Here is a 21,831-nt window from a genome sequence, read left to right as displayed (position 1 = left end):
CAAATGTTCAGGTTCTATACCTTTTGAATAGATGTGTTAAAAACCCAGTTTATAGGTCACTAAAGACCACTGGAAATTTTCAATAAAAAAACAAACATTTTAACTGGGAAAGGTGAGTTCGAGCATTTTTAGCTGCAGACACACATTCAAAGAGGAGTGAATGAAACAGAAAAGAGGAGTGAGCCTGTAGCAGCAGTACAAAAAAAAAAGTCATGACACAGCAAATAACATTCTGTTTCAACAAGAGATTAGATTAGAGATGAGTTTACAAGATGGAGTAGATCCGAGAGCATTCCGATCATCTACTGTGATGCAAATAGGTTATTTGGAAGAGAAGATGGAAAAGGAAAATATTTGTCATTGAATTTGTCACATACAGGTTTTGATAAGTTTTACCACCTTTACAAAGATCCAGCATCTCCAGCATGTTTAGGCTAGTAGTTGCCACATCTCAAACTGAGTAGTCATAGAGTGTAGCACAGAAGCTGAAAAACATACTTCGCTGAATATGTAAAAAATATTATAACCTAGAACAGGCAATTTCATGCGTATCTAAAATACACCAATCAGTCTTTGGTTTTGTGCCACAGATATTATGTATATGCCTTCAACCTAATCAAACACACCTTAAAATAAGGTAAATGCATGTGATGTATTCAGACAATCATTTTATTTCAATACAAGGTCTATAAAGGTAACATTCACAACTTTGTTCTATTATAGTGTTAAAAGTTATTCCTTCACAGAAATTAGTAACCACTGGCAAAGTAACTGAGTAAACTAAACTGTGTGATTTAACAGTTAAGGTCTTATCTCAAGACTGCGTGCTGAACTTTATTATGCAGCACTGTTAGTGGATTTACTTTGCTGAAGTTTTACCAGCAGTGATAAAAAAAAATTAAAAAAAAACTGCTGCAAAAATCATGAAAACCAGCATGCAGTGATTAAAGTGATTCAATGTGACCTGCTGCAGCAACTTGATAGAGTTGAAAGATATTTCAAGTAAAAAAAGTCATAGAAAATAATGAATCTTGGAAATGATGCTATAGAAATATTTGTATCAACATACACATACTGTAAGTTTTCTGCACATAATATGTGAACACCACTCACCCTGTGGCAACCAACCAGTTAGGTGAAACAAAACATCCAGCACTTTATTGGAAATGCAGATCATGATATACACAATCAATTGACCACAACCTTGGAGAAATCTCAGTAACATACAATGTTATATAACAAACAAGTGAATGAATAACTCAAAATAGGACAAATGTACTCCTATATTCTGTCTTGGAAGCGGCATTGGTACTGTCACCTAACGTGCATGTGCCATTGAAATTTCAAGAATAAGTCTCAAAGGATGTTCATGATTGCACACTGGCACCTTCTACCGTAACATAATTAATTATACAAAGAGTAGCTATGTACATTTTGATTTTGATTTATTAATAATAGCAAAGATCTTTTCATTTAGTACTAAAACATCCGACATATGCATCGATGCTGATAACTGCAAAACATAAATGTTACATCTGTTTTTAGGCCCATTTCCATACGTGAATGTTTGAGAAAAAAAGTCAGATACTTTAATGGTGCTAAATTTGTAACAACATATTGTATCTGTGAGTACCAACATTTAGAGGATCAAAGTTCTAAATGTATATTAGGTTAGAGAAAATTGCTATATCACCTAAATTTGTATTTTTATTTAAATGTCATCTTCAGATTCACCATTCAGGTCGGTGTTCTACAAAGTGACAAAAGAAGCAAAGTAGATTAATCTGGTAAATTATGCCATATCCTGATATATTTGACTTAAAATCTTTAAAAAGCTGAGGAATGTGTTTTTAAAAAAAAAAAACGAGTATTTGCTAATCCAATTTGTGGAATTCATCCACTCGATTATATATCTTTAGACACGATTAGAAACAAAAAACAACAATGCATGTGCAAAATTGCCAGAGGGGATCACACTAGACCACAAGGATGTACATAAATAAGTGATATATGTGTGTAAACGATTGTGCTAACTATAAAGAATAACAAAAGAAAAAATCATTTGCTATTTAACAAAAACTATTATCTCATCTATGTAATAAATGATACTGAAAAACGTTACAAAAGAGATATCTCTGACTGCTATGGATCCTACAATACACTCCTTAAAGCATTTAATTGCTGTCCATCTAACCACAATGTCACCTTTTTTCACTGAGAATCAGAGAGTCACACAGCCGAACTCTGGGTGCTCATTACTGCTCCTCCAGCCAGGATGGTTTGTCTGATCCCGGGGGCTTTAACTTTACATTGAACTGTATTAGAGTTTGTTCCAACTGCTGCTGGTTGCCAGCAAAGTAAGCTGAGATTGCATTATGGAAGAGAAGAAGCTGCTTGTGCATCACCTTCACCTGGAGGGAGAAAAAAAAGGGGGGAGAGAAATCCTTTCATTGCAAATACAATTTAAAGTGTTCATGGAAAAGCACAGCCTACAGCAACCAATTCATTCAGGAGGTCTTCAAAATACTTTCCTGAGAATTGACTCCCTACTAATATGTAGTCTCAAACATCAAGCAAGCTTTTAAAGAAATTCTGCGAATATCCCACAAATGAATATCCTTCTTCACTAGGTTTTATTTAAATGGAAACATTTGTAAAACACTGGCAAAATTGAGGCTTTATCTCTCTTTATGCTGCATAAAGTCTGCCTCCTTCCTTCAGTTTGCTCAGCCAAAATAACAGAATGATGACAAAGATGAAAATACATTTAAATACATTAAAAAATACAAGTTCCATCAAATTCAAACGGAATTTCACAACATGTTTTGATTCATTTCCCGATTCAAACTGATTAACATGTGACAGTGTCCATTGAAAAACTGAAAAGCACTGATTTACTGCCAAACTTGAAGCCTTAAATCCTTTTCCACCTCAGACCACACCCAGCGTCAATGATGCATGAGCTTGGGTGTTGTCATATTTGTGCTGCTCAGTACAGTATGTGTAACCACATCCAACTGTGTCATCATGGGGTGATCACATGGTGACGAGTTAACAGGGTTTCAAAGGAATACGACTTCATCATTATTACTTCAATGATCCCTAAAAGAAAGACAGCAGAAGGGTTTCTTTTCTAACAAAGCTTCTATCTTATTGGAAGTTCATGTGTCTGATAGGCAGCGACGATGGAAAGGAAAAAATCTCCAACCGTTTGCATTTTCTAAAAATATCATAAATAAGCTCATTTACACAGTATAATAATCAGGAATTTTCATGCCACTGTAAACACGTACAGTGAAAATTGTAGATAACTGTTGCCATGGTCATAACACCACATATGTTCAACAAAAATAAAAAAAAATTCAAAGAAAACTCAGTAATTTGTAAGAAAACAAACCTTATTTTCTTCCAGGAATTTAAGCTTGATGGTGACATCACTACGAAGCCTTTCATATTTATCTCTGTGGACCTGGTAGTCTTGTTGAGCCATCTCAATGCGAACCATTGCAGCTGCATCCCTCGGACCCAAGCTCATCTCCTCCAGATCAGAACGGTAGGCATCAAACTCAAGCCTGCATGACGCAACAGCGCAAGTACAATTATCAATTTTCCAGATGATCAACCTCAAGACTTTAAGCTTAAATTCTTTAACTTCTATACAAGATGTCAGGGTTTGTTACCTTGCGTTTTCATACAGCTTAATGGTCAACAGAGTGTCCTCCATTGTTTTATTAACCAGTGTGTTCACACTGGACACAAAGAAGTCGATGGCCCCAAGCAGGGCTTCGCCGTTCTTACACAGCAACTTTTGTGTTTCTGCATTATACCCAAACTCATCCTGCAGAGAAACATTCATGTTTTACATGCCAATTTCAAATCAAATCACAATGAGATCTTTGCTAATAGTATACCTGCAACTCTGGGGACTTCTGGCTCAGATCGGTGAATGTGTCTCCCAGAGCCTGTTGCGTCTGCACCATGTTTTGAAAATGTGTGATGAGCGCAGTTGCCAGTCTAAGGATGTTTTCGTACTTGCTCTTAGTGTCTCTCAACACATCAATCTGAGCCTCAAGTTCCAGGTCTACAGTTCGTGAGCCTCTGCCAAACTTCTCTGAGAATATCTGCTTTGTACACTGAAAAGTACATGGAGAGATTACATTAAGCACAGTACAAAGTGTAACAAATCTAATAGAGCCAGAATGTGACATGCAAGTATTGTTTATTTTTATTTTTCCATTTTAACCACCATGTTTTTTTGGGTGCATATTAGCTAAGCTTGATGTATATGGTAAAACTCTATAAAACTTCTTTAAAAACTCTTTGAGGTGTTTTTTTTGCATCGAAAAAAGAAAACGTTGATGCTTATTAGGACAAATGAAACTGCCCACAACAAATCAGTGCTGACACTGCAAACATATAACTCACATGACTGATCACATGAACAATCAGTTGTTTCTGCCTCCAGAGCATCAACATGGCCAACACTGCTTAATGAAAGCATAATCAAAACATACCCACACTGAACAAATTCCTTAATTCACCACTTCATTTCTTTCTCTGGTAAATGTCCCATGCTACTTGTTTTGTTTTAGTTCCTGCCACAAGGTTTGTTGTCTGTTGGCCACCATGACTCTGCTCATTACACCCATTAAGCATGTAGCCTATACCGCCACCTTCTGACGATATTAAGGAGCCTAGTTTAGCATTTTAAAAGGTTTGCTTCAAACATGCTTGACAACTTTTCGGAAACATATCTAAGGAAGCACACGTAATGTATGTTGTAGCAGTAAACAAGCAGTATACATGGTAAATCTTCCATTTAAAACAAAGCATCGACATGCATTCTGCCATACCTTGTATGTGTTAATGCCCCATTTCTTTACGCTGTCCAATTTTTCCACAGCCACACCACGAGAAACTTCTTCAGTTGAACCAGAGTTATGGTTCATAGATCCTACAGGAAAAAATATTGAAACAATTAAGAATGAATCATTATTCTCTCAAAGGGTTTATTGCATTGATAATGACAAGAGGTGTTGACAGAATGGACATGGTGATGAGCTTGATTATACCTGCGTGCTGGTCTGAGTGATGGGCAAGTCGACTGGCTGTAGACTGACTGTTAGGCAAGTTAACACCCCTGGATTTCATGCGAATGTCTGAAATGAGCATGGTTGTGGTGAAGAGTGAGAATGGGAATATGGCATATAAAATGAGTGAGCAAAAATATATGCAGAGGAGCTTGGCAGTGAATTATGTAAATGGCCGACACAGAATGTAGACTGAAAGGACAATGTTAGGGTGCGAGACAGACAATATGTAAGGAACTGGGGTTAAAAAGGTTTTGAAGATAATAATCCACAGTGCAGGTTTCTCATGCAGGATGAAAAGATGCAAAAACAGATGAAAATGGACATCAATGGATCAAAAGTAAGCACCAAGTAATGACAGAACTGTCGTACAGCGCATATTACAGCACAGAAGAGGACATTCTTAAAGGACACCGCAACGCATTTCAAGTAGCAGCCCTGTAATATCACGTTAGTGCATCCCTTAGTTTTAAAATGCCAAGACATTCCTTTGTTGCTGAAGTTGTGAGTTGAGTAGGTACAGGCAGGACTGCATACAACTCCTAGTCAAGCAATACCAAAGCCTTATGTAGGAAGGGCAAACAAAATCATCAGATTACACAGCCACCTGGTCCTGATGCAGGGGCTCGTCTTCTGTCCAGATACTCAGGGTTGAAGCGAACTGCAGGCCCTAAGGAATATGATGTTTGTAATATAAACCAGCAGCCTGGAGGTCAGCAGCTCCCCAGTGACACATTAAAGTACAAGGAGCGGTTCTTGCTTTGCTGTGGTATCTTAAAGATGCTTTAAGTATTGACCTCTATCAATTACTAAAGGATTGCAACAACACTGACAGATCTCTGGCACAGCTCGTGGAAGCCTACATCTGACAATTGACAGAGAGTGAAAACAGAGAGTGAGCAGTATGCTGCTTAAAGACATATCAGTCAGCAGAATGACTGTAGGGAACAGATGGATCCAGATATTCATTTGAAAAAGCAACTCTCACAAACACAGTAAGACCTGTAAAGGATGGCAGTACCTTTGATGGTGCTAGTAGGAATGATGCCCCCTGCAGGTCCCCCATAACCTCCTGAGACAATGCTGGTTTCATTCAGATTGGGTCCAGACACCATCACCTGCTGCAGATCCTGATGGATTTGTGAAAAAAATGAGTGAAATAAATAAAATACTGAGCTGAAAAATGTCTTAAAAACCAGGTAATATGGTCACATTTTTAATCTTTTACCTGAACAGTGGAGAGTGCCTGAAGTATACTCGGTACCCTTCATAAAGAATCTGATACATTTTTCCTTTTTAAGTATCAGCATAAACATACTTAACCTAATATTGTTTTTATTATTACCATTATTTGAATTGCACAATTTGAAACCATTTGTCCAACTGAAAAAAAAAAAAGAAGATTATTCCAATTAATAAGAATTTTTGGTAGAAATGTAAAGACACCGTGCAGCTTTCACCATATTTTTGTAATCTGTCACATAATAATTACAGTTGACCTGCACACAGATGACTCATTAAGGACTTGCCTTCACTAAGAACAAATGTATTATTCATTTACAGGAGAATTATTCAGTGTTAATTCTGAGACATATCCCTGTCATATTAGGTTATATAAGATTTCTGAACCTTGTTGGGGTGCACCACAATTAGACATATTGGCAATAGCATTGTTAATATCACTGACTGCTTCCATGGCGTAAGAGAAAAGAGCAAAATCAACCTTTTACAATTGATGTCACAATCAGTCATTCTCCATGTCCTCATCCATAAAGGTGATGATAAAGGTAATATTGCTGCAGGCCTGTGCAAGGTTAGGTAACATTTGGCCTCTGCAGCTTTAGCCCAGCATATTTATCCAGGTGAAGTGGAAGAATATTGAAGAATATCCAAAACTGAGCACAAAATGGTATCATGTGTCTACCGTAACGACACTGTCAGTGAGGTGAAAGAAAGCGTGACTGACCTGCTCCAGGCTGTCATCCTCTGTGAGAGTCCCTGTGTCTCCATTGCTGTTAATGGGGATCTCCATGGTAGCAGCCTTGCTCATGATACTGTCTGCCATAATGAAATCTCTGCAAAACAGGGATGGCAGCAAGATGGTAAAAACGTTTGTACTCTGGCGAAAATCTTAATCATGCAGCTTTTCAATCCACATGAAAAGAAAACAGCAGCTTGCTTACTGATGCTAACGTGGCTGACTAATAGCAGCGGTGCTGATGTGGCTGGTTGCTGCTAGCTTCCAATCCTCACCACTCTGTCAGAGCCAAGTCCAGTCGCTCCACAGACAAACTGCACAGGCAGAAAACTTGATTTGTAAAATCAATTCAGCGGGGAGCAACCATTGTCTTCAACTTACTATTCCATGCAAGTACATGATTATGTATAAAGCGTTCACATGATTGTCTGCCTGCTGGTATTTAATTCGGACAGAAAATCCCTGCATCTCGCCCGTTGATTGTACAACTTCGAAATAAAAGTTTGCTTGGTATTCATCTATATCTACACTCCAGAGTTGGAATTTAAAAGCAAAGCATTTTTGAGTAAAACACGAACTTTGTGTTGTAAAGTACGCTATGTGTTGCAAAGGAGAAGCTGGAGGCCATACAGTAAATGGGCGCTCTTACTCTGAAGTGTAATACCTTTAGCATAGCGTCATCGTGAGGCTTCCTCCCCCGCACCACCTTCCACGTAGTGCAGTGCTGACGTAGCTTTATCCCATGCAGTACTGTCAGCCACCTGAAGATGTCCCCCGCAGTTCATGAATTATTATGTCTGATGAGTCACTTTCTTTAGGGGCCTAACTCTTTGTTAGTATTGACTTTCGAAGAAAATCTTACATTTCGAGGTCAATATTTCAAATGGCTGCAGCCTAAAAGCAATTAGAGTAAAAGGAATACTGTAATGAGGAAAAGTTGAGTGTGAGCCAAAGCTCAGTTCCTAGTTCGAATCCTGGCTGGAGTCTTTCTATGAAGAGTTTGCATGTTCTCCCCTTGCACATGCAGGCTCTGTCTGGGTGCAGCTTCCTCCCACTGTCCAAAAACATGCATGTTAGTTTAGGTTAACTGATTCCTATATTGACCCCAGCAGGAGTGAGTGTCAGTGAGCATGGTGATTTGTCTCTGTGTGGCCCCGTGATGGACTGGTTCCATGAACCAGTTCAGTGGGTACTGTGCCACTGGCCCAATGGCAGCTGGGATAGACTCCAGCCCCTCAACTAGGTTAAGTGGGTATTGAAAGTGGAAGGAATGGGTGGATGGACATCACTGATATCTGATGCCACCTCTGTGTGGTGGTGTCTTGGATTACTCAACTGCTAGTGAACAGTGGATTTTCAACACATTCACACAGTTACTTGTTTTCCTTTTCTCGATTCATGCACACAGCTATGAACAAAGCTATTCAAAGTTATGATCTTTTATCACATAAAAACAACTGCAAAAAATAAGTGAAATAAGAATTTGTAAAATATCTTTCAATCAGATCTTGATTTTGGCTTCAGTGTTTGAGTAGCCAAGATCTGATGTTCATATCTGTTAGTTTCATTTGTTATTGGTGGCGAGAAATCATTAGTTTAGAAAAAAAAATCCATTATGACACTGGACCATATTGCATGAAGCATTAGAATGATGGCTGCATTTTAACGGTTGCACTGATTACATTATATTCTGAAATTATGATGTCCAAATACAGTCATTCGTTTTCAGTTGTGAAGGGCCTGAAGATAGATCTCATCTTAGTAAACTGACCCCACTTCCATTTTTTTGCCCCATTTGTTTCAGTCAGGGATGAAAGGAAATTGCTTGTGTTCTCTAAATTGTAACCTTATTCTGTAATTACTCAAGCTCTAAACAGAGAGCAATCCCTCACACACAATCACACAAATATAATGTGTAATGGTTACTTCTAATTGATGTGTTGATTACCCAAAAGTCACACATTTTCCAAACATCTAAACACTCTTGTTTGGAAAACTTCATTTTTAAGGGTTTGATACAAACTGAATTTTGACAACTATATTTGCAAGATCATGGCCATGGACATGGCTAAAGATGAACCTGGTTTATTTTTATTTCCACCCTAATCAACAATGAACATGGTGAAGGTTAACTCACTGGTATGATGTGTGTTCTGTTTTTGACACTTCTACGTTTTCTTAACATTGTGCTCTGTACTGGACTAGTACTGTATACCACATCAGAAATGTAGAGCATGTACCACATAAAATCCATTTACAGGTGAGGGCATTTCATTGATCATCTTGCTATAGTGCACTGTTATTCTCGGAAACTTTGGGTCATTCATTCATGTGATTGCCACTTACTTATTACTAATGTATACCCCTGTCTCCAACCCCTCCTCCTCAATAGTAAGAGAAATAGTTCTATTACATTGCAAAAACACTATGGAATATGGTCACATAAGGCCTACATTTAGTCGACCTGCCCTATAAATGGTCCTGAAAGTGGGCATGATGCCACCATTCTTATGTGTGCCATAAATAAGTACTAAGCAAAGCTATAGCAAACTTAAAAAAGAGAGAGAGACTGTCAATCAATTTCAGTTTGCATTAGTGTGGTAATGATCTAAGCTTGGGGGCAAAACACGGGAAAAAGTGATATAAACTCCTCCAGTCAAAGTGTGCTTTGGCTAACATGACATTTCTGCATGGTTAAAGTTGAACAGACGATAAAGGAAACATGCCTGAATTCATCCATTCTGCTGCTTCACATACATACAGTTGAGATAGAGTAGTATTTGAACAAAAAAAAAAGAGTTATGTGAACATATATTAAACCTGAATAAAGAGTTCCTTTAATAATATTGATTGTAAATTACAAATAAAAAACCTTAACCCAATCTTACTTGATAATTAGCCTCTATGGCTGATCTGGTTTATGTTGAAGTGTATGAATGTCCATCATCAGTACTTTTCATAAATTCAAATGTCTTAGAACCTTTTATTCAAGAGAAGGCCCTCACAAATGTGTAAATCTCTTCTAATCGGGCAAAAACCACATGTGACAAAAGAAAGTATTTGTCTCTTTAATGCAAGTTGATATATGTTTCATGGTCTAATTCATTGCCAGTGAATTATGTGTTACCACAGGAGGCGAGAATGAAAATCATAGAAGTTCAAGAACTGTCACAAAGCTAAATGTTTTTGTTGTTTGCCAACTTTTTTTTTACAGCTGGTAAGGGAATAATTGAAAGAGTATGTTTTGACTTACCATTTGAGGAGAGTGACTGACTCAACATTCTTTAGTGCAGGTACCTTTGACCTCCACATTATTCATGGGCCACAAACGGCCTTCTGTTGTCGGGACTTGAATGTTGAAACCAGTTGTTTTGGTTTTTGGTGAGGAAATAAGGGAAATTATGTGCAGCAGTTATATACTTGCATTGCACAAGATTGCAAGTTGGGTAAGTTGCAATTAAGATTCATTAAAGCAGAGTTTAATCACAAGTTCTCTCACGATTCAGCATGTTAATGTGATAAACATCCCAGATGTTGCTTCGTGACAGTTTGCTTTTTTTATACTAACAAGGCAGTGGTTGGGGATGTATGCTACTTCTCAGACTTTCTTTGCCCTGAGCCTTGAATAGAAACGTCATGACACCAATTCTCACGCAGGAGAATGTAAATTTAGTGTCGCCTATAAATTTAGAACAAGGCCAAATTAAATTTTAAACATCTCAGGCGAGGTCTCCATTGAGACTGCGCCACTTGTCACAAAGGCATTGTAAGCCTGTGTGGGGAGCGTGAGACCTAAATGTACCCCTCCCCCTGTCATTTTAGAGAATAGTTCATCTTGTATTTTAATGATCATTAAGCATGCTTCCAGATGTTGGGAGGGAACTTCATCCTCACACAGTCCCCTGTGCTCTGCAGCAGAAAACAAGAGTCTGGAATGAAATAGTGAGATTGAGAAAAACAATACAAAGCACAGCTGCCTGCATCAGCACTCCAATGGAATTACAAACATTGCTCAATTTTTACATGAGAACATATGGAAGTATTTTTTTTAAAGGTGTCTTTAAAGTGCCATTGCAAACTGTCTCTTTGTCCAACTGGTGGTTCAATTAATAGAAGGCAGTAATTAATCATGATTCATCTTTGGATATTGTGAGTATCAGAATGTATAAAAAGACAACACAATATCAACAACAATAAACATTTCTAAGTTATGCGTCATTATAATAAGTTTACGTCAGGAGAAGCATTACAAAGATAGCACAGGTGTATGTGAAATAATGTGTGGTTCAGAAGCATATATCCGCTTTCTAATGGCAAGAAATTACTTTGACTGACAAGGTTTTCGCATGAATTACCTCTGACACAGAGACTCTTTGTCCCATTTTCTGTGATTCTACTCTTTTTGAAGGTGTTAATTTAAGAATAAACACAGAGCTGTCAAGAGCACATCTTTGAATATTATTTATTTTAGCTAAGTCCCAAACAACGGTGGAAAGTAATATCTTAAAACACCAAATTAACAACAAACACAAATGGCACCAAATCATTTAGTGTGACAACTGGAGCACTTTTCATTTTAATTTCAAGACGGATTTTCTCTCCTTTCTGAGCCACCACTGTGGCCATGAGCACAATGAGCCTGAATACATGGCGTGAGAACAGCGGCACCCATGAAATACAGGCTTTTGCTGTTGCTCTGATGTTTCCAATTAACTTCACCTGCATAATCAGAGGGACAACCAGTCAGCGGCCGCAAATAAACTGAGGGGGCAATTTAAGAATCGTAAATCCCGCAAGAGATTGTTGGCATTTTCAGTGAAGTGTTAAAGTAGCTGTTATTTGTTTTCATGAACGCTACCTCGACTTGGAGCACAGAAGCTGTGGTCAGGATATGCACGAAAAGCCATGTTTAGTTTGTTGTTTACCTACTTTCTCAAGCAATTTTCTGATGCGGGCTTCAAATTTTTCAGTGGCATTCATTCCTGTTGTCTGCTTTTTTTCCACCAACAGTGAATCAGGAACCCTGGGAAGAGATTTAAGATTCCACTTTAATATCAGTGCACATACTGTTTAAAAATACTTATATAGACATAACTCACTCGCTCAAGGCAACTTTGTAGAGGAACCTATTTTAATGAAACAGGTAAAGTGGCCATACAGTTATTTTCTTTTTCAAATAAGATGTTACTGTTAATGTAGGGTGATTTAGGTAGCACCACAGGAACACAGGATAAAAATATCCCATGATGTGGGCCCTATTCTACAGCAGGAAAGCTATATTCTTCCTCATCTCCACTCACATATGTATCATGTATTTATGCAGCTTGAAATTAATTGTTTCTCTGTGATCACATGAAAGTATCGTTCACTTGGTGACAAATGGTAATGTATGCATCAATGCTCTTAAGAACATGGACTGACAAAATCAATTATTGAAGTACAGACTGAAATTAGGTTTGTCCATTGGAATATCTAAGTTAAATGCTATGAATCCAGATTCCCTTTACGTAAATCAGTGAATACATTTACAAGCTGTTCTCAGGGATGTTCTATGTTAACGCGAAGAGATGAGGACATTGAGCACTGAAATGAAAGCTTCATGCTTGAGAGAGGTCAGTGAACAATCATAGTTCTGATTGAATATGTGCAAAAATCAGACGTTTTCACATTGGATACAACGAGGGATTTGGCTGCATTTGGATTAATGCACTTTCACAATGCCTCCGTTAGATGAAGGAATTACTGTTCTGCAACTGTGAAGGAATCTCATTTTTCTTTTAGGGTAGGACTGATATTTAGCGAGAATCTGCAACACGGCAGAAGTTTTCCAATTAAACAGTGACTCCTGTTTCAGGGGGACATATTATGGAAAAACCCTTCTTTTCTTTGCTTGAGAGCATGTATTTGGATGTCTGAACTTACAACCAACTCTAAAACTCAAAAAGATATAACCATGTAATTTTGTTTTGGGCCCCCTAAAACAGAAAACATGTCACTTAGTGAGCTATTCAGATTTTCAGGGGAAAACGTGAAGTGGGGAGAACCTTGGGCATAGAAAGATGAAACATCAAACATAAAATGTCATTATTAGAAACATATTTCACTTCATTAAAAAAAATAATCTAGAGCTAATCATTTTCTACCAGTACTTTTTGAAATGTCAAGGAAATTGGACTTCTTTAACATTTTGCCAGTTGAAATACCCAATTTACATTTGTCACTGAATACACCACCAGTACAGCACTGGTAACTGCCTTTACAATTATATGTTCAAAACTCTATTTGTATATAGTAGATGCTCTCATATGGTGCCCCAAGGGTTATTGAGTACTGCAGGTCTCAAAAGAGGCAGACCCCAAGGGTCGGAGTAGAGTCCAGTGAGTCACTTCACCATCATAAATGATCAGATTGAATAGAGTTGTAAATTAAGGGATGAAAAAGGAGCTGCTACAGTGTCTCTTTGTGCTATTCTCATCAAAGTAAAACATAAACATTTCATTAACATCTCAGAAAATTGTGTCAGCTTGAAAGAAAAGGAGCATTGTATTGCCTCGTTTTTAGTCTAAAAACACTAACACATCTGCTTTTATTGATGTAACATACTGGAGACGCCAAAATACGCTGCATTAATAAATTTAATTGAATTAGTTGGCTAGTTGAAGTGTACTATTTTCAGATCACTGTCAAGCATACAATAGATTTATATCATCCAATAAATTCCAGAGCACCCAGAAATGAAGGTGAAAAAAAAAAGCATTAGTGAGGCAAATTTTGTATCAAATGGTTCTGTTCCATTAAATGTCCCAGTAAGCCGTGACAGTGAGAAAGATCCTTCAGCTATGTCACTTAAATGGAATGTAACTCTCTCTACTTTTCCTTCTACAGCAAGCCAAAATGTCTGCCGTATGAAAGTTTTTTTGCGTAATTTTTCTTTTGTTTCACCAGAAACATCTTTTCCGCAAATATAAAGGCTTTGTGAACTAACACCAATCAAATAAAAACTGCAAGAATAAATAAATAAAGTAAATCCTGCAAGAAGTATCTATATCTTCAATAGATTCAGGTTTTTAGAAATAGTAATAGTTTAATCATTTAGTGTGTTTTTGCTCTCCAAACAGATAGCTGTTGAAAAATGTTTCTGTATTTCACGTCGAAAAATCCTTCATCAATTGTTAGAAAAAGAGCCACACTTTATAGAATTAGTTTGCACTACTGTATAGCTGGCTTCTGTTTTAATGACTTAATTTCTCTACTATACAGTAAATGGATAACTCCTGCTGGAGCCTTACTCTCAAAATCAAAGCAGCAGGTGAGATATGATGAAGCAGCTAAGAACTAAGAAACACGTGCTGGCTGAGATCTCTGTTACGGTCTGTCATCACAGGCTCAGACTCCTGAGGCCCTAGAAAAAAACTTTCTCATTCACGGTTGTACAAATTGTTTTATAGACATGCCTCTCTATTGGTTAATGATTCAAAGGCGGATTTAGACTCAGACCATATCTAAACCATATGGTCATATCCATATCATATCTTTTTTCCAGATCTTTTTATGAGTAAGAGTGCATTCGGCTGAATGTCTTCAGCAATCAAAATGCTATGTGAATCTGTTTGAAATGATACTTTTAGGGTAACTCTAATGCAGAGGAGACTTTTCAAAACAACACCTCCTCCCAAGAGAGAAAAAAAATACCATGCGTTGTATAGAGCTTGTATAGAGTCTTATTTTATACTTTCATCTGAAAGATACAGCATAGTTAGCAATACTAGGACTGTATGTGAAAGTTCCTTATAACTATGCTCTGCACTTTATATTCATATGATAATTTTTCCCATTTAAATGTGATCGTTGCTTATTTTGTTAGTACAGCAGTGTTTAAAGGCCAAAGTCATAGCGCAAGTGAAAACAATATACGGGTGAAAACAAAGCGTAAGCATATGGGAAGATCTGATAGATGACACAATTTCAAAAAGAAGACAAATGGGTGTTGGCTTTGAAATGAAGTACTATTTGAACTGTCAGTTGGGATCTTCTGATGCTCCTGAGTGATTCACCATTAAGGTATTTTTATGAACATTTCAGAGACATTCTTGAGAACAGCTGTTTGATGTGAGTGACAGTGCATATTGAACAGTTATGGTTGGTTTAAATCATCTCTAGGGAAGCATTAGGAATAGAGAAGTTTATTCAGTTTCAGTTAAAAGTTTCTGAAGATCTGGGGACAGGATGTCATAATGAGTTCAGTTGACTGCTAACTGGTATTAAGAAATTTGATTGGGTAAAATCTTGCCAAGGGAATGAATGCCTTTATACATTTGATTCTTCATCAACTTTAAGGGGAGAATCATGATTCACCCTCTAATCTCTGAATACTAAACCATACACTTTGAAGTCTTAAACCACATTTGCAAATCAGAGCCCCAACACGTGGAATCACTGAGGCCTTTAACAACTTTAGGGAAGTTCAACCTTAGTTCTATACACTTCACATCCTGAATCTGAGTGTGCACTGCACGTTACATGCAGACTGCTTTAGCTTTTCCTTTTCACATTCATTTTTTTAGCTGGCCCATCTTTTAAAGCAACATGGGGTGCATGCAGATATAAAAATTCTCATTCGCTTTCCATACCCAGTAAAACCATAATCTGAATTTCAGATGTACTTCTACAGTAGTTTTTACTCACTAGTAAACCAAATCAGATTGATAAATCTGGATTTTTTTCATTTGATCCCCTCCCTACCCCACGTGTGTCAGTGCTAAACCGTACATGTGATGGTGGTGTTTCCTCAGTCATTGCTCTCCCATGCCATAATATAGGAGACTAACACCAATTTAAAAATGACTGAGAATATAAAACAACCTCTTTCATGATGGAAAGAAGCTGACTGTGCAGGCTAGTTTTTGCATGGTTAAGGCAGACACCCTTTCACCAACTAAACAGCTTGGCTCATTTCATGAATATTAAGATATGTAATCAGCAAAGCTTGTTTTTTTTGTCAGTTTTGAATAAACAGAATATTACTTTAAAATTAAATTATTTTGCTCAAATATCTTTTGGATCTGCATTTTGCAACATATGGATCTTGGTTGGAACAGTATCCAAGACTTTTTTAGTCTCGCTAAATAGACATGATAATCTAAACTGACCTCTGCTTCAAGGTGTTGGTAACCCCACATGCACTGCATGATACGAAATATTAAAAGTAACCTCTGAAACTGATGTTAGTTGGCTGTTCATTGTTGGATACTGTATTGCAACAGTGGAGCACTGATTCCAGTATTAATAAACTAACTGCCTACACAGTAAGGGACACAACCTAATCAGTATTGGGATAATTACAGGATCCGGTGCAGACTCAGGTGTGGAAATGACACAAATTGTAAAGTGTTTCGTCATGTCATAAAAATAAAAAATAAAAAATAAGTTGACATGCTGTTTAAAAGTTGAACGCCATAGCACAGAGAGAAGACTTTAAATCTACAGAGATCACCTTAAATGCATTTGGATGTTGTGTTTGTAGGCTGGCAACAGCTGAGCAGATGGCATCACAGCTTTGGCAGATAACACAGGTAAACTTGCCATACACAACATTGAGCAAATGGGTTCATATCTACAGAGCAGATCTTTGTGAAACACATGGTACTACATCTCTCATAACTCTACTGTGTCCTTGTCACGGCTCCAAGCTCATCCATCTCATTTGGCAATGATGGCCCTGAAGTAAAATCATTTTTACTAAAATTTTTTTTTACTAAAGTGGAAGATTGCCACTACTACTGGAGCACCAAGCTGTGAAGGTGCTCCCCAAAATGGCATTTTTCCTGGAACAACCTGCTTTGTAACACGCACATATTATAACAAGACGCCACCGCAGTGATCGCAACTTACAAAGCCAAATGAGTGTATGTAGACTGATAAGTCTTTGATAAGGTATCAAAGACTGTTTAAATTAAGTGCTGAATGTTGAGTTCTTCATTTACAACAGTTGGATTTAAGTGTTGGTTTTTATCGGATCCAATCTCTGCAGGAGATTCAGGTTGGCTCACCATTGTGTGGAGAAAGTTACCATTGAACATTCTTCTTTGAAACTGCTCTTATTGAAGAAATGTGCTGATCAAGCTGATTTGAAGAGAGGAGCTGGAATTTGTTTGTTCAGACAGATTCCCATAAAGATACCAAACCAAAGAAATCTATTACCACTCTTTCTGAAAAAATGATAATGTTAGTAAGACATGGTAAGCACAATGCACGACCACAGTTTCCAAGTTGAAATTCTCTCATCATTGATGTAAATTTCATGGCAAATTGGCCTTGAAGATTTATTTTCTGGGCCAGCGTGATTGTTCATATGGTCTTTAACAGTGAAAGAAAAGAAAAACAGTAAATGAAGAATTTGGTTATTTTATTGTTGAATAATCAACATAGAGTAGCAAAAATCTGTGATGTATTGCTGAGAGTCCAATAGCAAGAGGCCCTTGACCAGAGCCTGAACATCTGGCAAAATTGAGGTATATTTCTTTTCTTGGAAGAACTGGTAGTGTTAATTTAGATTAGTTAGTTCCCTGAAAGGTTGAGGTCAGGACTTCGGAGAGGTTATTCCAAAAGCTTAACGTTTGCCTGCTTTATCCATTCGCCACCCAGCTCTGATATGTCTTTATGGTCAATGTCCTATTGGAACATCAACTACTGACTCATCAGAGCTTATTTTGTCAGCTCTGTGTGGTCTACCAGTACCACTGACAGCAACAGACCCTTTACATGATGCTACCACCATAACATCTGGTAGAGTGTTCTTGCTTCTGAATGCCTACCTCTCCAAACATACCTCTTGTTACTGTTGTCAAAAAACTAAATATTTGTGTCATCTGAGTCTGATGTAGACTGATAAGTAAGGTGCCAATGGCCAATATTTCATAAACATAGCCATATGTGAAACATTAATGACAGTGTTATATGTTGGCCAAGTTAGTGGTTCAAACTAGTTTGAACAAGTGCATATGGCTGGCTTAATTTGCTCATTACAGAGCTTTCTACCAAACTATACAAATTCATTTATTTTTGCTGGTCTGGCTACAGTTTTGCTAAAATGTAATAAAAGCATGTTATAATGTAGGCTAAAGCCTTGCTAAAAGTAGCTGAAAAGTTTGTGACAACTGTTTTTTTTTTTCAGTTCAATGAGAATTATTGAAAAGAGCCTGGATAGCTCAGTCGGTAGAGCATCAGACTTTTAATCTGAGGGTCCAGGGTTCAAGTCCCTGTTCAGGTGGTGTCAGTTTCATATCATCTGTTAACTAACTAAGTTGTTTCTAGATGTCTGCTCATCATTAGAATACTGGGTAGTGTAGTGGTGCTGGGGTGTGATGCCACTGGGGTTTAATTACACTTTGAATTGCCTTGTGTATGAATTGTGCTCTATAAATAAAATTGCCTTGCCTAAATCCTGACACCCACCCTGCATGAAATATACTACCACCAGTAGGTGTCCTTAGGCACTGATAGGATATGAGTGTAAGTCCATTTGGATGAAAGTGTCTGCCAAATGCATAAAAGAGGTCTATTTTTTGACTGATGCCAGAAAAGTGACATTGCATAGTAAATAGTTGTTTGTTCACCAAGATCGTTACAAGCTGTTTCTCACATGCATTTTGGATGCTGTGAGCATTTAGCAAATTATGTGTGAGATTAAACTTTACTCCTCATGTGTTATTTTTCTGGAAACGTGAAGATATTTTTGCCACTGAATGGGGCTCAAAGGAACCAGCAGTCAATTTCTCAGGATATCAATTACATTCTTGTCTGAGTTTAAAGTTTCAATCTTAATAGCTTCCCGTGAGCAGTAAAAAGTTTTGCAATTATGAGCCATAACGTTTATGAGATGCTGAGTGTGCTACACCAACATCCAAGTACATGGCACATACTGAAGAACTTATGATGATTAGAAAAAACTCTCCTCAACATCAATATTTTTGAAGTGGATTGCAATGTAAAATACATCATCATTCTTACCCTGTGGAGAGTATCTACGTAGAAGGGAAATCAAAATGAAAGCAGATGGGAGTGTAGGCTAAAATTCTTTCCACTTGAAGTGGGCTACTCTTGTTTAGAGCACACTCAGTAGCTGGTTTTATTCCAGACATGCGGCTGCAGAACTGATGCTCAAACTCTATGGATTCCACTATTCTCACCACATTGTCATTTGGTTGAGTGTTGATTTGCAAATTGAGTCTGTCTCCCGAGCTGGATGAACCCAGGGGAGAGATGCAGACTGGCACCCAAAGTATCTAGACACAACAGAGTGGGCCTATGCAAATAAGGCTGTTTTATTTTACATGCTAAGTCAAAAGTAAGGAAAAGCACTCACGAGAAGGACATGGAGCATAGCAAAGGAGTTCACATCTTCCCAGATGTTTGCACTTATTCCCACTGTTCAGATTTATTTGACGTATTTTGATTTTAAACTTTCAACTGATTTCAGGTCTGTGCAGAATGCCCCTGAGTTAAATTTCCAACATAAGACAGTGTACTTTTACTTTTACCATTACAGGTCACAGACAAACTAAGTGTACAAAGGTTGTGTTGCATGATTGTAAAATGAAAGCTCCAAAGCACTTTATATTTCATATAAAAAGCATAAATGAATATTTTTTTTAAATGATATCACCCTTCTCCACGAAATGATTTATATTCACCGGAGATATTTACTCATTAGCAGCTTATGTTATTAGTCTTGTGGCCTCTAAAGTCATTTGTTGCTACTGACAAATAATTAACAGGATATAGTTTCCCATATTCCCAGTTCATGATTCAATTATTGCCAGACTTAGTTTGGAAAACTAAGTTTGGAATTATGCAGTGTTACAGGAGAAATATGGTAGTATACATTTCAATGTTGGGAAAAACAAATCTTCGTGTGTCATCAGCAGTTAATCAAGCAGTACATTACCTTAACGTTTGATACAGCTGTTAGGAACCTTGATGTTATTTTTGACCAGAATATGTTCTTTAACTCACACATTTAAATAAAGCCCCCTGGACTTCCTTTATTCAACTTCATTACAGAGTATAAAACTGAAGCATCTTGCCCATGTATTTGTTACTTTGAGGCTGGACTACTGCAATTCCCTTTTATTAGATTGTGCAAATGGTATTCTGAAAATCCTCCAGCTGCTCAAAAATGCTGCTTCAAGAGTTCTGACTGGAATCAGATCATATTTCTCCTGTTTTAAACTTCACCTCATTGGCTTCCTGTGATACAGAATAGAATTTAAAATCATTCCCTTTCCAAATACTACAGAGCTTTTTATAACAAGTCCCTCTCCAGCAGTTATAATCCCCTTAAAACATATTTGTGTTCCTCAACATTTTACATTTTGAAGTTTTTGGCAGGAAAAATAAATGTAAGTAAAAATCATTAAAAGTGGATCTATTAATAGAAGCTGGCACTGCCTGTCCTGTATCTGCTATGCCATTCAATGGCCAAGAATAATACTGAGGTGAATAGCTATACATTAACAAGATAGTGATTCTCAAGAAAAGGAAACTAGATTACATCAGGTCACATGCAAGTTGAAGTATCAGAATGGTAATGTCATAACTTTCTAACTTACTGCACCTTCAAAAATGTTAGAACGCTGCTCCTAAGTCCAGACTCCTGGTTGTCTCTCTGCTTGGTGACACTGAACTCGGTGTTCATTGACCCTGAACCCTGGCTTGGCCAACATCTCTCCCAAGATGTTGGCTTGGCCTCCCTCATCCCTGCCCACCTGCACTGCCTGCATTGGTTTAGTTTGTGATAGAAATCATACCTTTCGCAATCATATCACAAACACCTAACATTTTTACTGCAGGAAACCACTCAAAATGGAGCATGATACAGTTTGAGTTGGTGTGCAATCTAATGTTGTGGTCTGTATGTCTACAGGGATCTGGACTGAGAAATAGATATGCAAGTATGTGAAAATATTTAGAATTGAGCCAATATAACAGTGGCTAAATGAATAATGGCATATGAGTTTCATTGTTTTCTCAAGTAAAACTAGATGAAAATAACTTGAGCTCTCTTATCGTTATCCTATTCATGCCTGTCATACTTTTTTGAGCCCTTGATTTATGCTCCATATGGATTGTGCTGGAAGGTATCAAAGACTGTTTAAAGTAAGTGTTGAATGTTGAGTTCTTCATTTACAACACTTGGATTTAAATGTTGTTTTTTTGTCAGATCCAATCTCTGCAGGAGATTCAGGTTGGCTCACCATTGTGTGGAGAAAGTTACCATTGAACATTCTTCTCTGAAACTGCTCTTATTGAAGAAATGTGCTGACCAAGCTGATTTGAAGAGAGGAGCTGGAATTTGTTTGTTCAGACAGATTCCCATAAAGATACCGACCCAAAGAAATCTATTACCACTCTTTCTGAAAAAATAAAAATGTTAGTAAGACATGGTAACCGCAATGCACGACCACACTTTCCAAGTTTAAATTCTCTCATCATTGATGTAAATTTCATGGCAAATTGGCCTTGAAGATTTATTTTCTGGGCCAGCGTGATTGTTCATATGGTCTTTAACAGTGAAAGAAAAGAAAAACAGTAAATGAAGAATTTGGTTATTTTATTGTTGGATAATCAACATAGAGTAGCAAAAATCTGTGATGTATTGCTGAGAGTCCAATAGCAAGAGGCCCTTGACCAGAGCCTGAACATCTGGCAAAATTGAGGTATATTTCTTTTCTTGGAAGAACTGGTAGTGTTAATTTAGATTAG

The 21,831-nt window shown here is 37.4% G+C and overlaps 1 protein-coding gene and 1 non-coding gene across 4 annotated transcripts; one reads left to right on the top strand and one right to left on the bottom strand.

Annotated features, from left to right (window-relative positions):
• Positions 1-662: 662 nt before the first annotated feature.
• Positions 663-7,644, bottom strand: LOC142388140 (arfaptin-2-like). Of its 3 annotated transcripts, XM_075473072.1 has the most exons (10): positions 7,274-7,644; positions 7,057-7,165; positions 6,112-6,220; positions 5,698-5,760; positions 5,073-5,159; positions 4,854-4,954; positions 3,912-4,133; positions 3,681-3,838; positions 3,398-3,572; positions 663-2,411 (listed from the first exon to the last, which is right to left on the bottom strand). In XM_075473072.1, exons 2-10 carry the CDS (start codon positions 7,153-7,155, stop codon positions 2,256-2,258), a joined length of 1,170 nt encoding a protein of 389 aa, XP_075329187.1. In that variant the 5' UTR covers positions 7,156-7,165; positions 7,274-7,644; the 3' UTR covers positions 663-2,255. The 3 variants fall into 3 exon arrangements, with proteins under 3 accessions (XP_075329187.1, XP_075329188.1, XP_075329189.1); XM_075473073.1 differs by lacking the exon at positions 5,698-5,760 and having other exon boundaries at positions 7,274-7,642; XM_075473074.1 differs by lacking the exons at positions 5,073-5,159; positions 5,698-5,760 and having other exon boundaries at positions 7,274-7,641.
• A 10,620-nt stretch (positions 7,645-18,264) lies between these two features.
• Positions 18,265-18,337, top strand: trnak-uuu (transfer RNA lysine (anticodon UUU)). The gene has a single exon. It is a non-coding gene; the product is annotated as a tRNA-Lys (tRNA).
• Positions 18,338-21,831: the final 3,494 nt, after the last annotated feature.

Source organism: Odontesthes bonariensis, chromosome 9 (genome assembly GCF_027942865.1).
Source record: "Odontesthes bonariensis isolate fOdoBon6 chromosome 9, fOdoBon6.hap1, whole genome shotgun sequence".
NCBI lineage: Eukaryota > Metazoa > Chordata > Actinopteri > Atheriniformes > Atherinopsidae > Odontesthes > Odontesthes bonariensis.
Note: the sequence above shows the minus strand (reverse complement) of the source record. Positions and strands in the feature narration are given on the sequence as shown.